The sequence below is a fragment of the Crotalus tigris genome, unplaced genomic scaffold (genome assembly GCF_016545835.1).
Source record: "Crotalus tigris isolate CLP2741 ecotype Arizona unplaced genomic scaffold, ASM1654583v1 scf7180000018991.70525, whole genome shotgun sequence".
Classification (NCBI taxonomy): domain Eukaryota; kingdom Metazoa; phylum Chordata; class Lepidosauria; order Squamata; family Viperidae; genus Crotalus; species Crotalus tigris.
This window is the reverse complement of record NW_024097313.1, coordinates 5,643-19,367: the sequence shown is the minus strand read 5'-3', so window position 1 is coordinate 19,367 and position 13,725 is coordinate 5,643. Positions and strand designations below refer to the sequence as shown.

General features: G+C 43.9%; 1 protein-coding gene across 1 annotated transcript in view; it reads left to right on the top strand.

The window, feature by feature from the left end:
• The window catches only part of LOC120314716 (gamma-aminobutyric acid type B receptor subunit 1-like), a gene marked incomplete at its 3' end in the record, with an annotated part of 53,137 nt that extends 39,749 nt beyond the window's left edge, over positions 1-13,388 (top strand). Inside the window, exons 3-6 of the mRNA XM_039358100.1 lie at positions 183-386; positions 1,473-1,661; positions 4,335-4,367; positions 13,228-13,388. Coding sequence (XP_039214034.1) covers positions 183-386; positions 1,473-1,661; positions 4,335-4,367; positions 13,228-13,388 — 587 coding nt within the window. The remainder of the gene's footprint in view (positions 1-182; positions 387-1,472; positions 1,662-4,334; positions 4,368-13,227) is intronic.
• Positions 13,389-13,725: the final 337 nt, after the last annotated feature.

The window sequence follows — 13,725 nt, the reverse complement described above, 5'->3', positions numbered from 1 at the left end:
ACAGTAATTAGCTCCAGGTCTCCCAGTCATAAGCTTTGTAGCTGATTGAGATCTCTCACTTGATGTCCCAGATCCAAACTCCTACATAGACAGCTCTGGGGCTCAGGTCAAAAAATGTTTTTCAGGCATGCAATATTGCTTCGATTCTTTGAATTCATCTTTTGCTTTACCTTCTTACCCAGGTTGCAAACTCATCTTCCCTCCTTGGGACGGTGGGATCCGCTACAGAGGCCTGACCCGTGAACAGGTGAAGACCGCCCACTTCCTTCCTTTCGACTATGAGATTGAATACGTCTGCCGTCCAGAGAGAGAAATTGTGGGGCCCAAAGTACGAAAATGCCTCCCTAACGGGACCTGGACAGACAGTGAGGTTCAAAGCCGCTGCTGTGAGTCACACCTGGAGTGTCTGAGGCTTTCCGCTGTGGTGCTCAAAGTGGGTGGCGTGGATATGTGCGGGTGTGAAACTTTCTGGTGGTTATGGAAACTGTCCTGGCTTGGGCTAAAAGCACCAGGCCTTGGGGAACAATGGGAGACAAAATAGCTTAGCTTTCAGTGCAGTCCAGAGCTTCTAGATGAGCTGCACCTGCCACATTGGACAGATTTCTATTTATTTCATTTAGCTAATTTCCTGCTCTCCAAATATCTTCTGCAACTAACTTCATCCTACTAGGCAAGGTGTTTTTTTAAAAAAAGAAAGAAAGAAAAAACAACCTTGCAGCTTTATTCTTTTTCAGTTTCACCTTATTTCATCATGAGAGCATTCATGTGGAAACAGCATAATCCATGAGGAAGTTCTTTAACACAGGGAGAATATGATGGGGAAAGCTTGACCTGTTGGATTCCTGCTTGTTGTGCAAAGACTCTTGCTCTGTGGGGTGGTTGGGGGAGGTAACTGAAAGGAAGCACTCAATAGGTCGAACAAATCCTGAGCTTAGCACTTAGGCCACAGGTCTGGCATCAGCATGCAAGACTGAAATTGTCTTCAGGTGGCAGGCAGCTATAAATGGTCATTTTAAATTTCTTAGGAAGCTCCAGAATACCCACACAAGTGTGGGGAATTTACAGTGCCAACTTACATTTGCTTGTAGCTTGTGTCCATTAAGTTTGGACTCATCAAGATGGGTGACAGTGCACAAAGGAATTTTGCAGAAGATGCTTTCAGCTTTGAAAATGTGAATAGCCTAGCATAATGCAGGATTTCCCAACCTTGGCAACTTTAAGACCCGTGGACTTCAATTCCCAGAACCCCCCAGCCACCAATTTCTGTCCACATGTCTTAAGGTTGCCATGGTTGGGAAACCCTGACAATGGAATTACTGAACAGTCAAATTCCTGTCGCAAAGATACATTAATTTTGTGTCCAGGTAGCCACAGACTTATACAGCGTGAAGAGCTAGTTTGTTCATGAAGCAGTGCCAAGCTATGTACAATAATACCCAATATTTCTGAAACGAATACTTCTTTTTCTACAGTACTTACTTGTCCCAAGATGCATCTGAACCTGGAGAATGGGCAAGTCACTGTCCGGGCAATTGAACGGGTGCCTGTTGAAGGCACATGGGTGGAGTATCGCTGCAATCCTGGCTTTTACCTAGTGGGCAGTCCCCGCAGCAATTGCACCAAGGTGGGCCGCTGGAGCTCCACCAAACCTGTTTGCGAGTGTAAGTCATAAGGCAGGAGAGCAGAGTTGGGGAATCTTAGAGACATAGGGAAGGTTGATTTGGAGCAGAAGGTTTGGGGGAAAAAGTAGTATTCAAGATTGTTAACTTCAGAAATTCTGGGAGAAAAAAAAATTGTGATAGATCAGTGGTGGCGATCTATGGCACGCGTGACAGAGGCAGCACTCAGAGCCCTCTCTGTGGGCACGTGTGCCATGCCCCGGAGATGGCAACCGTCCCTCTTCAACTAACCGCCCATTAACTCGCCGAAGTCCCACATGTCTGGATGCATCCCAGCACCCATGCGCTCGCTGGCCTGTGTGTGTAGGGGCCGATGGTGTCAGGCAGCAGCCGCCCCGGCCCCTGCCTCACCTTGCCCTGTGACAATGGCACCCCCACCCTGCCTCACCTTGCCTCGCCTCACCCCGCAGGACGAGCCTCCTGCCCACCGCCCCACCTGCCAGACCCCCTGGATCTCCCCCACCCTGCCTGGCCCCCACAGGTGTCCCTCCCCATGAGCAACATTGAGGTGATCACGCCTACCTTGGCCACACCCACCCAATCTGCCATGACCACAGCCACGCCCATCCAGTGGGCCATGCCCACCTGGCATCTGGCAATAAATAAGTGGGTTTTGGGTTGCAGTTTGGACACTCGGTCTCTAAAAGGTTCGCCATTACTGTGATAGATGGACTTAGAGCAGTGTTTTTTCCCAACCCTGCCATGTGCAGACTTCAACTCATCTTTAACACATTTCAAGGCTGCCAAGTTTGAAAAAAACACAGATTTAGTCTGAGTTTTGCAGTAGTCATATTTGGTGGGGCTTTTTTGTATGCTCTAGTTTTCTTTGCATTGGAATATTATTCCTAGAACTTCATTTTAGCTCATGGTGGTGAGTAATTTCCTGGTAAACTGAATGAGAGTACTCCAGCAGCCCAACCAGTAATAGCGCTGATGGCAAAAATCAGTCAGAATAAAATAAGTTCACAGCAGACCCTTCTCCTTTATTGAAACTGCTTCCATACTACCTTTCTCGGGGCATGAATTCAGAGTGACTTCCCTAACAGTGCATCGTGCAACAAATGAAAAATATGCAGTTCAAAATTACAGTTGAATCTATTAGCATCAAAGAAAGCATCAGCTGGGGAGAAAAAAAATAATATGTAAAATAACACAGCCAAAAAAGCAATCAATTAAAAGCCTCCTCTATCAATTAGGCCTCTCTCAAAGGTCTGAAAGAAGGAAGATAGAGTGGGAAACTTATTTTAAGCTTGTGGGCTTCATTCTGCTAACTGGACAGGAGATAGGCATACCCTTGACAAGTGGGTGGAATCAGGGAGCAGAACTGTCCCCCACATCTCATCTATACATGCCTTCAAACTCATTGATTCCTATACATTCCTGTATAGCATACATACACCTATACACACTCCTTTATATTTTCCTTTAAGCATGCTCTCTCAGGCACATACATGCAAATTCATACGCCCTCAACTCATGCCATTGTTAACAAAAAGTCTTTTGATGGGGTTCAACGGAAGGCCTTTTTCAAGGCTAATCATACTGAGGATGATAAAAGATGAAATGCATTTATCTGCCTCTCCCCATAAAATATATCAAAGTTCTTTACAATCAGGTTTAAAAAGAGTAATGAAATGTTTGTAACAGTAAAAAAAACCCACATATATTTATATTAATGTGGAAGACGGAAAGAAAAAATACATTTAAAAAAATTGCCTCAGCTACTCATATAAGGAAGGCCACGATTAGTCATCTCAATCCATCCAGGCTCAAAACCAGATTGAATCCAGCAAAGGCAACAGGATTATCAGTTATGGGTTGCAAAAATCCAGATGATCATTAAATGACAACAAAGTAGTAAAGTTTCCTGTGTCTTTTTGCCATACAGAAAATCATTGACCTACAACTATTTGCTTAATGACTGTTCAAAGTTACCAGCAGTCTTATAATAACCATTGGAATGTCTCCGGGATCCCATGATTAAAATTTGGGTGCTTGGCAACCAGCATGTATTTATGATGATTACAGCACCCTGGGGTCGCATGATCACCATATGTGATCTTCCTAGCTCAGGGGTAGGCAACCTTGGCTTTTTTATGACTCGTGAACTTCAATTCCCAGAATTCTAGGAGTTGAAGTCCACGAGTCATAAAAGAGCCAAGGTTACCTACCCCTGTCCTAGTTGGCTTCCAAAAAGCAAATTTAATGGGGTAAGTTAGATTCACTTAATGATCATGGCAAAAAAAAAAAAGGTTGTAAAATTGGATAAGACTCACTTAACAATCACATCACTTAGTAACAGAGGTTCCCATCCCAATTGTGGTCATAAGGTGAGGAATACCTGTCCACATATTTGCAACCTAGTTCCCATTTATCCGTTGGACTTGGTACTTACTTGTCTGTTGAAATTTCAGTCGATACGTCTGCTTAGAATAAATTTTAGGGATCCTCAATGTTATTAAGCAGCTTTATTGGTGATATTACTAAGATAATGAGCTGTCTGCCAACAACAGCCACTCACAAATCATTTAATTTGGCATGTGAAAGAGTATATTCTTGTGATATATTGTACTGGCACACTCTTTGAGAAAGGGTGAATATAGTTTCCCAGATCTTTCTTGGCCCTCATCCCTTTCTCTTCCTGTTTCTGTGCAGTGTGGCGTCCTCCTGTTTCCCGGTCTGGATCAGGTGAGTTGATTTCTGTTTTGCCTGCCATCCTTGTTCCCACATGTCTACAAAGCTCACTTCATCCCTTTGTGTTCATGAATATTGGGTGTGTCTTGCATATTTCTTGAAGGTCTGCAACTCTGGCAGCCTGTTCCAGCTGACATTAATAGGTGACAAGGCTTTGTTCTCTCTGAGATCCTGATCACAATAGTTAAGCTTATTCTTTGGCAACTACACCATTCTTTAACAACCACACTACACATGTAAGAGGGGTGTGTCAGCATCACACAGAGAACATACATGTTTAAATTCTTCACTAATCCCAGAACAATCTACATCTCCAAGCAACTGTCACTTAGTTTAGAGTTTTTATGAGACCAAGTTAGTACAGTGTCAAGATATACTTGGCAAATATGGATGATAAATAGGCAGGTCAACATGGGCTTTGGAAGAAATTGGCAATAGCCGTGATTGATGTTCTTGCCACACTATCCAATTTTTTTTTTTAAAAAAAGAACCCTTCTCTATCAGATTAGCACATTTCTTCACAAAATGTACTTTTATCTTGTACTTCAATTTGTTCACCCTCATTCATGCCAAAACCAAAACTCAACAGCGTCCTTTGAATTAGTGGGTAGAAAACAGGTTGAGTTGACAATATCATTAACACCCTCAAACAACAACATCTGCCTATTGCAGGTCCTTGGGAAGGACTTGATAGATGGATTAAAAATGCCGAAACTACTCTAAAGGTCAGGCTGACTGTGCGATCAACAACAAGCTTGATTCTGAACAATTCTGGGCAGCTCACAGCAATCGAACAAAGAAGTTACAATCAAATCAATCGAATATAAAAATAAAAAATGGCATGTGCGATGAGACTAGAGGTCTCAATTTCCCTCATCAAACGTCTGGGTTAAGAGTCAAAGGTTAACCTATACCTTTGGATCATTTCCCGAGGTGGTTTCTTGTTAATGTGCATTTTCTTGGTCATTCCATTTTATTACAGGGAATAAAATGGAACATTTCAAAACCTATATGGCACAACAAGAATCCCTAACTAAACAAAGAGAATCAGATTCCCTGTGAAGTTGTTCCTTCCAGTCCCAGCCAGACAATTCAAAGAGACCAGGATTCTCCATTTTATATACGCTGCCCTTCAGGCACCTAGGAGCTTTGCAATTTCTTTTGCATTCCTACAGCAACTCTGTAAGTGACAATAAGCTGAAAAGGCATGATCTGTTTTCTTTGGGTTGTTTTTAGCATTCAGAAGAGATACAGATACTCTTTCTTGTGCTTTTAATGCATCTCCGCTCTCACTTTATGGGCTTTGTCCATTTTGCTGAAAGGGGGCATATCTGCCCAGAATTCTTGATCTCCGATTCTTTCTGCTGCAACTTTGTGGTCAGACCCTCTGCAGGGATCTTTCTGCCTGCGTATTTTGTCTCTCAGTCAAGTTGGTTGCTGGGAGGCCATTTCCTTCTCTTTTTCTCTCTTTTTTCATCCAGATCTTATTTTTTAAAGCTATGAAAAGAGAGATCCCTTTCAACCCCAGGTTGAAACTCTCCAGCTTGACTCTTTGATAGGTAATGCTTGCAGCCCCCTTCCCCCCCAGTTGCCAGATGTCTTGGGAGACTACTTGTTCTTCTGCTTAATGTGAGTCATGAGCTGGGAGGCACTGGGGCCACTGGATTATGGGGTGCTGTTTTCGCCAGTTTTGTCTCATTACCTTAGAAAAGGTTTTTCAAAGTCTTGGGCAGAACTGGGCCTTTTCAGTCTTTCCAGTAGAAGATTATCAGAAGCTGAACATGGAACCCTCTATTTTTAAAGCTTGCCTTCTCAGCTCTGCAGCTTTGGCGATATTGGTTGGGGATTATGAGAATTGAGGTTCAACATTGGTGGAGGGCATCAGGGTGGAAAATTAGTATTAGCTCTCTGTGGTGAAAGAAAAAATTGCTGGGAGCCATACAGCACTGAATATGGTTTGAATAAAAAGATGTATTTTCTAGGAAGTCAAAACTTTTGGAATCTAAGCTTGCTTTTCCCCACCTACACTCTATTGGCATCTAAAGGGGCATTGCTGTAAACTCTGAGGAAGCTGCCTTATTTCAGATCAGAAGATGCCTGTGTGTAGCTGAGGGCCATCTTTGCTAACAAGGCTGCAGTTCTCCCTCACTCTGAGCTCTCCTTGGACTGAAGATCTTTTAATGGGCAAAATGTCCAGGCTACAAGCCTTTCCTTCAGCCAGTTGTGTTTTATGCACAAATTAGGAGCTACATCTTTATTCATATTTTATAGTATCTTGCCTTGATCTTTGAGACACAGAATTTCAATTGCTGATCCTGCATATAAAGGGTTGCCTCCTGCTTCTTCTGTCATTTCTTTCATCCATCTCTCCTTAAAAGAATTTTTTTCCGTGTTTTATTTATTTAACTAGTTAATTTAGAAGTCATAAACCCTTGTCTAAAGAATACAGAATGGGGCATATCATTCAGGTTTGCATTTTGATAGTAGATTTGAGGTATTAGAGGTGCTCTGTGTAAAGGAAGCCACATACTTTATCCTCATGTTATTTTTTTTTTTTTGATTCCTCCTGCATTACTATTTTTTTTATTAAAAGTTTTACAAATTACAATATAAACCCCTCCCACCCAATCCCACCCCTTCCCCACTTCCCAGAGCTGATTACAGGGTAACAAATAAACAAACATAATCTAACTAACATTAACCAACTATACTATCAATCAAAACCATAACACACTAACTCCTTTTCAAAGCAAATATTAACAAATTAAAAACGAAAATAATAATATAATTAAAACTATTAATAATTATCTAAAATCCTCATGTTATTGACAAGCTGAGGAGAGGTAGGTTCATCTGAGACCAGCTGAATAAGTGAAGCAAAAATATAATTAGGAACTTCTCTGCTGATAGCTTAAAAAAATGAGGCAAAACGTGATCCATGCACATACCTCTAAGAGAGTCACATATTGGTAGTTAAGTAATAGTGCAGCAGGCCCCAAATTAAACAGAAAAAAATCTGCATTTATATTATTATTGTTGTTGCTCTTATTATCATCAGCCAAAATCAACCCTCCGTAAGATGAAGTCCTCTTCAGTGAAGATTATGGACCATGATCTACCACATTAATTAAGTTTGAGTTGTAGATAGATGTTTTTTAACTTCCTTATCACACCCACCCACCCAAATATATACAGAGGGGCCTACTTACATCTTATTTCTTTTTTGCAAATGCCAGGTTTAGTTTGGAAAATGGTCAGTGATGGTTGCATGTTTTTTCCTGCACTTTCTTAGATGTATGGGAAAAAAAAATCATCATTACCTATGGAAGTAAAGCAAGAGATGTCAAATATCTTTACTAAATCATGAATCTCGATGGGTATCTTTAGGACAAGTCACTCTCTCTCAACTCAACCCAACTCATGGGACTGCTGTTAAAACAATATGAAAGAACCCCCTGCCTATCTGTTATCTTGAGTTTTCTAAGGTGATAACAAATGTTCTTTCCAAAATTTTAGTATGCTTTTACATTAAGCACCCGCCTGCTAACTCTCCCTCTCTTCCTCTATCAGTTGCTAGATTGCTGAAACCTTTGGTCTGTGCATTTGTAATACTTGCTATCTAGGCATGCTGCCAAAACCATTCCCCAGAAGTGAATAATCCCAGGCTGGGCCATAAATTATAAGGCTATACATCCTGTGGAACTTACCATCGTGTTGTGGTTCTCCACTGTTCCATTCATGTTCCTTACAGCTGCCAGAAAGTGTGCAGAGAAATAGAAGCTGTATCTGAAGACTAATGGCACGAATGATTCCATGTCTGGCAGCCAGGTCAGGGATTAATCCAACTGAGAAAAAATGGCTTGAGGCCCTGCAGATCCATGGTAGCAAACATGATGCTTCTCAGGCTTCTAAGAATACTCCTGTATCATGCTTGTTCCATTTCCCAGTCATTCAGATCCAATATTCTGATGTAGACAGTATTTTTATCTAATATACTGCCATCATATTGTGATTTTCCACAGTATGTTCCTCATATCACATACTGGATTTATATTCAGGTTTGCAGGAGCCTGTGGTTGTTCCCAGTGTGGACTTTGCAAATATCTGAGCTGATTAGTATCTTGCTTGTTTTGCAGCAAGACAAAAAATAATAAAACTATAGAGCTGCCTAACCAACAATCCTGGAACCTATTGTAAGGGCATCAAGAACTGAGGAATAAGGCAATTTCTTAGCCTCAGGATGGAGGCAGTTCCAAAAAGCCAGCCCTCCCACTATGAAATTGGTCTAGTTACAGTATGATTGTGGTCCACATCAGTTCCCTCCATACTATGAGACTGGCCCATATGCAAGCCCCTGAAAGAGTTCCAGTGTCTCAAATGGCAAAATAGAAATTTGAGATAGTTGAACTAGAAGAAAATTTGACATGGACATTTAGCTAAAATGGAAGCTTGGGGATTATGTTGTAAACCGCCCAGAGTCATTGGATATGAGATGGGTGGCAAATAAATTTCATAAATAAATACATTTGGGGCTCACATATGTGGAAAGTATCAGATTAGGCTGGGCTGTGTGAATGCTGCCTTGGCTAGACAGGCAGATAAAAAAGTTGACCTCATTATTTGCAGGGCAGCTTGTTTAAAAGCATTAGACTTTGAAGTCATTCAATGAGGTAATTTCCCCTTGGGATTTTAAAGGACACAGTGGACCACAAGTGCTTTTCACAGAGGCATAACTTCATACTGCTGTGGGGTTTGTTTGGTTTTTTTGGTGTTCTACAAGCGGAGGATCAGATGGCTTCCTCCTTTACCCCAGCATGCGTGAGCAGTTGGCATAGGAGCCAGACTTGGGTTTTCTTTAAAGGCAGGTGTCTCTTGCAGATTGCAGCAGTTGTCCAACCCTGATTAGGCTTGGAGCTAAGCAGGACGGATCTGATAGTACTTGAATAAAAAAATCACCTAGTAATTCCAGTTCTTCCATATGATTGCCAAGAACATGCCAGGAATATGTGCACATCCACTTGAAGAAACTTAATTTTAAATAGGAATTAGGGTTGTCACATTGCAACCCAAGCATGAGACACATTAAATCATCTAACTGCTATTGGAGATAAGGCAGCCATAATTCCTCCCTGTTCCTCTGGGGCTTAGTGCCCCTTTTTCCCCATAAGACCTCACATTAATTGCCTAACAGAGGCAGAGTGGACCTTAAGATAGGGAAGAAATAGATAGGAAAATACCCCCTGCCTCATCTGTCATGCCATTGGTAGCTATGGGACTAGGGTTCAGATTAGAAGGTGACAGCCTAAACATAGGAAAAGCATATTCCCTAGGACAGCTATTTCATTACTGGAAAGAGAAATGCCAGGCAAATTTTAGAATAGATTTCAACATCCTTATACTCTTATCACATCTGGGGGCACCAGGTTTCAAGAACCGACTCTAGACTAGGCTTCTGTTGCCAAGCCCAAATCTACCAGTGGCAGTAGGATACGGTTGCCTAGCAACTGTCACATTCTTCATTCACCAGCTCTGCCCCTCAGAGTAGCTACTGCTGAAGGCCAGCTGTTTCAATAGAGGAATGGGGAAACAGCTGGCAAATGTCTTTTGATAAGTCTTCTATTGATGCAGTCCAGAATATGCATCAGACTTCTTGTATTCTTAATACTGTTGCACATACACTTCTCTTCTATTATCATTTGAGGCAATACCTTTCACAAGATATAGCCAAGAAAAATGGAATCTCCAAATATTCTATCTATAGCCTTAACACCTTGCTCTGTGAGCTGAAACAGGCTGCTTGATGTGTGTTTGTGTGTGTGTGCTCTGTATAAAGGGACACATTTATCTCCTGGCCATTTTGGAAAGCGGTCCTCCAGGAGATGATGTGAATTATAATTTGACCTATCAAAATCCTGACAGCCCAAATTCCAAATCCTTTTTCCTTTTTCCTCACAAGACTTCACATTAATTGCCTAACAGAGGCAGAATGGACTTTAAGATAGGGAAGAAACTATGATGAGAATCTAAGGAGTTACAACAGGGAAACTGGACACAGGATGGAACAGGGGCTCCATTACCAGGTGGCAAACCTTTGCTTTTCCACTTGTTTTTCCTCTTCCACATAATCCTTTCTTACAAAGCCTCTGTTTCCCTACAGGGGTGAACACTAAATAGGGGGTGCAGGGAGCCCCCCCTTTTTTATTTCTGTTCCTTTTCCAGACACCTCCGCATGTGTCTCTTTGCCATGGAAATGTCAGCAACCAGCAGGGAGAGGAATTGGTGATATACACTACCTCCTCCCCATTTCTCAGAGCTGGGGAAAGAGCCAAGGACTTCTACAATGCAACCCCCCCCCTCCAAAAAAACAGCACAAGTACCACTATTCTAATCAATTTAGCCCCCCTTTCAGAAAACCCAGGAATCCTGTCTCCCAGAGTCTCCATGCTAGGCCCGACATCCAACTTTGCTGCCCTGATAATTGTGTTGCAGAATGGAGACACTACAACTGGGTTTACTTCCTTTGGTGCTATTTATCTGTGAGTAAGATAACCTAAAAGAATATTGTCCCTTCTTCTGGCCACCTAGATTAGGACTGCGTGATCTGGGCTACAAATATCCAGGCACCCAATAGGTGGCAGCAAAGATATAGGAAAAGTTGTAACTCAACTATTATCTATTGGTGGTTTGGACTTACCAAGCTCAGAATTGGTACCTCTGTAACGCTAGACCGGCTCCCTCTGCATGTCAGAGTTGCTGCTTTATTGATGGCTATGATTTGCTGATCTGTCTGAATTGCTGGTTGTTGTTCACCATTTCCACAGCATCCTTGCCTCAATTTTATTTCCATCACTCAATGCTTCCCTGCTTCCCTTCTGGTGTGTTTTGATAAATCCCACTGCTTTTTTCCCCCTCCCTCCATGCCTGTTTTGCATCCTTGCCTCCAGCCTTTCTTTGTCAGCCTTTTTGTGCTTTGTGTGTGTCTTTGTAAAGCCTCTTCACTTTTCTTTACCGCCTCCTTTCCCCACCTCTTTGACTCCCATCCTGCATTGTGTTTCTTTATATCTGCTTTTCTATCTGGCTCTTGCTTGTTAACTGCATCTGTCATTTTCCTCTTTCTGTGTTCCTGACTTTAACTGCACTTCTGTTTGTTCTCCTCTGTCCTCATTAGTCCACCTTCTACCTCAGCTGTTTTGTTTCTCCATCCTTCCCTACATCTAATTTCAACTATCTTTTTCTTGGAGCCTCACTACACTTTTCTCATCTTCCCTCTGTTTTCTCTGCTCTTTCTCTTCTGCTCTTATCTCCACATAATTTCTTCATTCTTTAACTGCCCCCTTTTCCAGAGTCCATCTTCCAACATGCCAGCAAATATGAGTAATACAGAAGCATGTTGCTAGTCACAGTGCAGGGCCTGGTATTTTACTCTGAGTTTTCTGGTTTCTTCGCCTTTTTAAAAAATACATGTTTCTTTTCTTTAATCACCCTTCCAACATCTTTATCACTTCCCTCCCTGCATAGCTTTTCTTTATCCAAGCTTCTATCTATCATTCTATCTTCAGATCTCCAACTTGTATCAGACATTCCTTTGGACTTCCATCAGTTTCTGGTCTTCCATCATCCTAACCTAGCCCCCCCATCTCAGCCCATATTTTTTCCAATGAACTCCAAATCCCCAACCTCTCTTGCTCTGTCTTTCATCTCTTTACCTCCTAATCCCTATTCTTGTCCTTCTATTATTCTTTCTCCACATATCTCCAAAACATTCCAGACTCTTCCTTCATCATTTCATCTTGCCTCCTGTTGGTCCTCCCCCCCCCCCTTTTCTGATTAGGACTTAAACCTGTCCGCTGAATTTCCATTTCTCACACCACTCTGAATCATTACCTAATTAGGTTGCCTCCACATGATCCCGACTCCTTTCCTCAGCTCCCAATAATAAAGTTCAGCCAAACTTAGCCTGCTGGGTAACCCCAGCTATTATAGTAGTTCTTGGAGGGATTTTGCTGGATAAATTTTGGCCAATCTGCCTAATCCATTCCTTTGGCATCTTCCTGTTCTCCATCTGTGTCTGTCTGTCTGTCTCTCTCTCTCTCTCTCTCTCTCTCTGTGTGTATATATATATATGTGTGTGTTTACTAATCTCAACTCTGTTCCTCGTGGCTCTGGTCTGTCTCACTTGAATCCTTTATGTTAGACCTCTTTCATAGCGTTCCTAGCTCCGTTCATCCTTTGCCTTCTCCATCATCTCTGCCTTTTCTCTGCCTTTCTCATCCATTTGCTCTTCATGCTTCTCCCATCGCCCTAACCGTCTCCTAACCGTCTGCTCTTTTCTTAGCGCCTTTTTTTTTTTTTTGCCTTCCTCCACCAACCCTGCATTTCGTTCCCTCTTCGACCTTCCCCACCATCGCCGCGTTTCCTTTGCCGCCTCGCTCCCTCGCCCGCCCGCCGCCCCTGCGACGAGGCGGTGCGGGGGGCTTATTGCAATTCCCCCCGCGCCCTTGGACGGCGGCGTTCCGCGCCGGCTCCGCGCTGACATCAGCCCCCGCCCCCTCCTCCCCCTCCTCCCCCTCCTCTCCCCCCTCCTCCTCTTGGCTGGCTCGATCGCCAACACGCCCGCCCGCCCGTTCGCTTACTGCAGCACCGACGCCGGGCAGCGCCATGGAGGAGCCGGCTCCGGCGCCCTCGCCGCCGCCACCGCCGCGCAGTGCAGCCACCACCGCGCGCCCTCCCCGCCGTCGCCCCTGACCTCCGGCCGGCACCATGGCCTTACCCGGCCCGCGGCCCGGCGGGGGCCCCCAGGTGGCCTTGCTGGTACTCACGGGCTGGCTCTTGCTCTCTCCTCCGCTGGGCGCAGGCAAGAAGAGGCTGCACATCGGGGCGCTTTTCCCCATGACCGGCGGCTGGCCGGGGGGCCAAGCCTGCCTGCCTTCCGCCCAGATGGCCCTCGAGGACGTCAACAGCCGAAGGGACATCCTGCCCGACTACGAGCTGCGTCTCGACCACCGCGACAGCGAGGTGAGCGGAGCCCCACGCCTCACCTGTCCCAGCGCCCAGGTGGGGACAGGTGGGCTTCCTCAGGGGGAGGGAAGGGAGAGGGCCCTCGGTTGCGGCAGGGAAGCCTCCCCCCCCCGTTACACTGGAAGGATGTGGGAGAAATGAAATTGAGAGAGGGGGACGTTAGTTGTGCCTTATAACCAAGGTAGTTCTGTGTGTGCAGTGGGATGCTTAAGCATACTGGGAAAATCTTGGAACAAGTCCTCCTCACCTCCAGATCATGCAGGGACCCATCTGTAAATGGAGACCAAAGCGGCTTGGCTTGGAAAGATATTTTAAAAGATGTCGGTCTACGCAA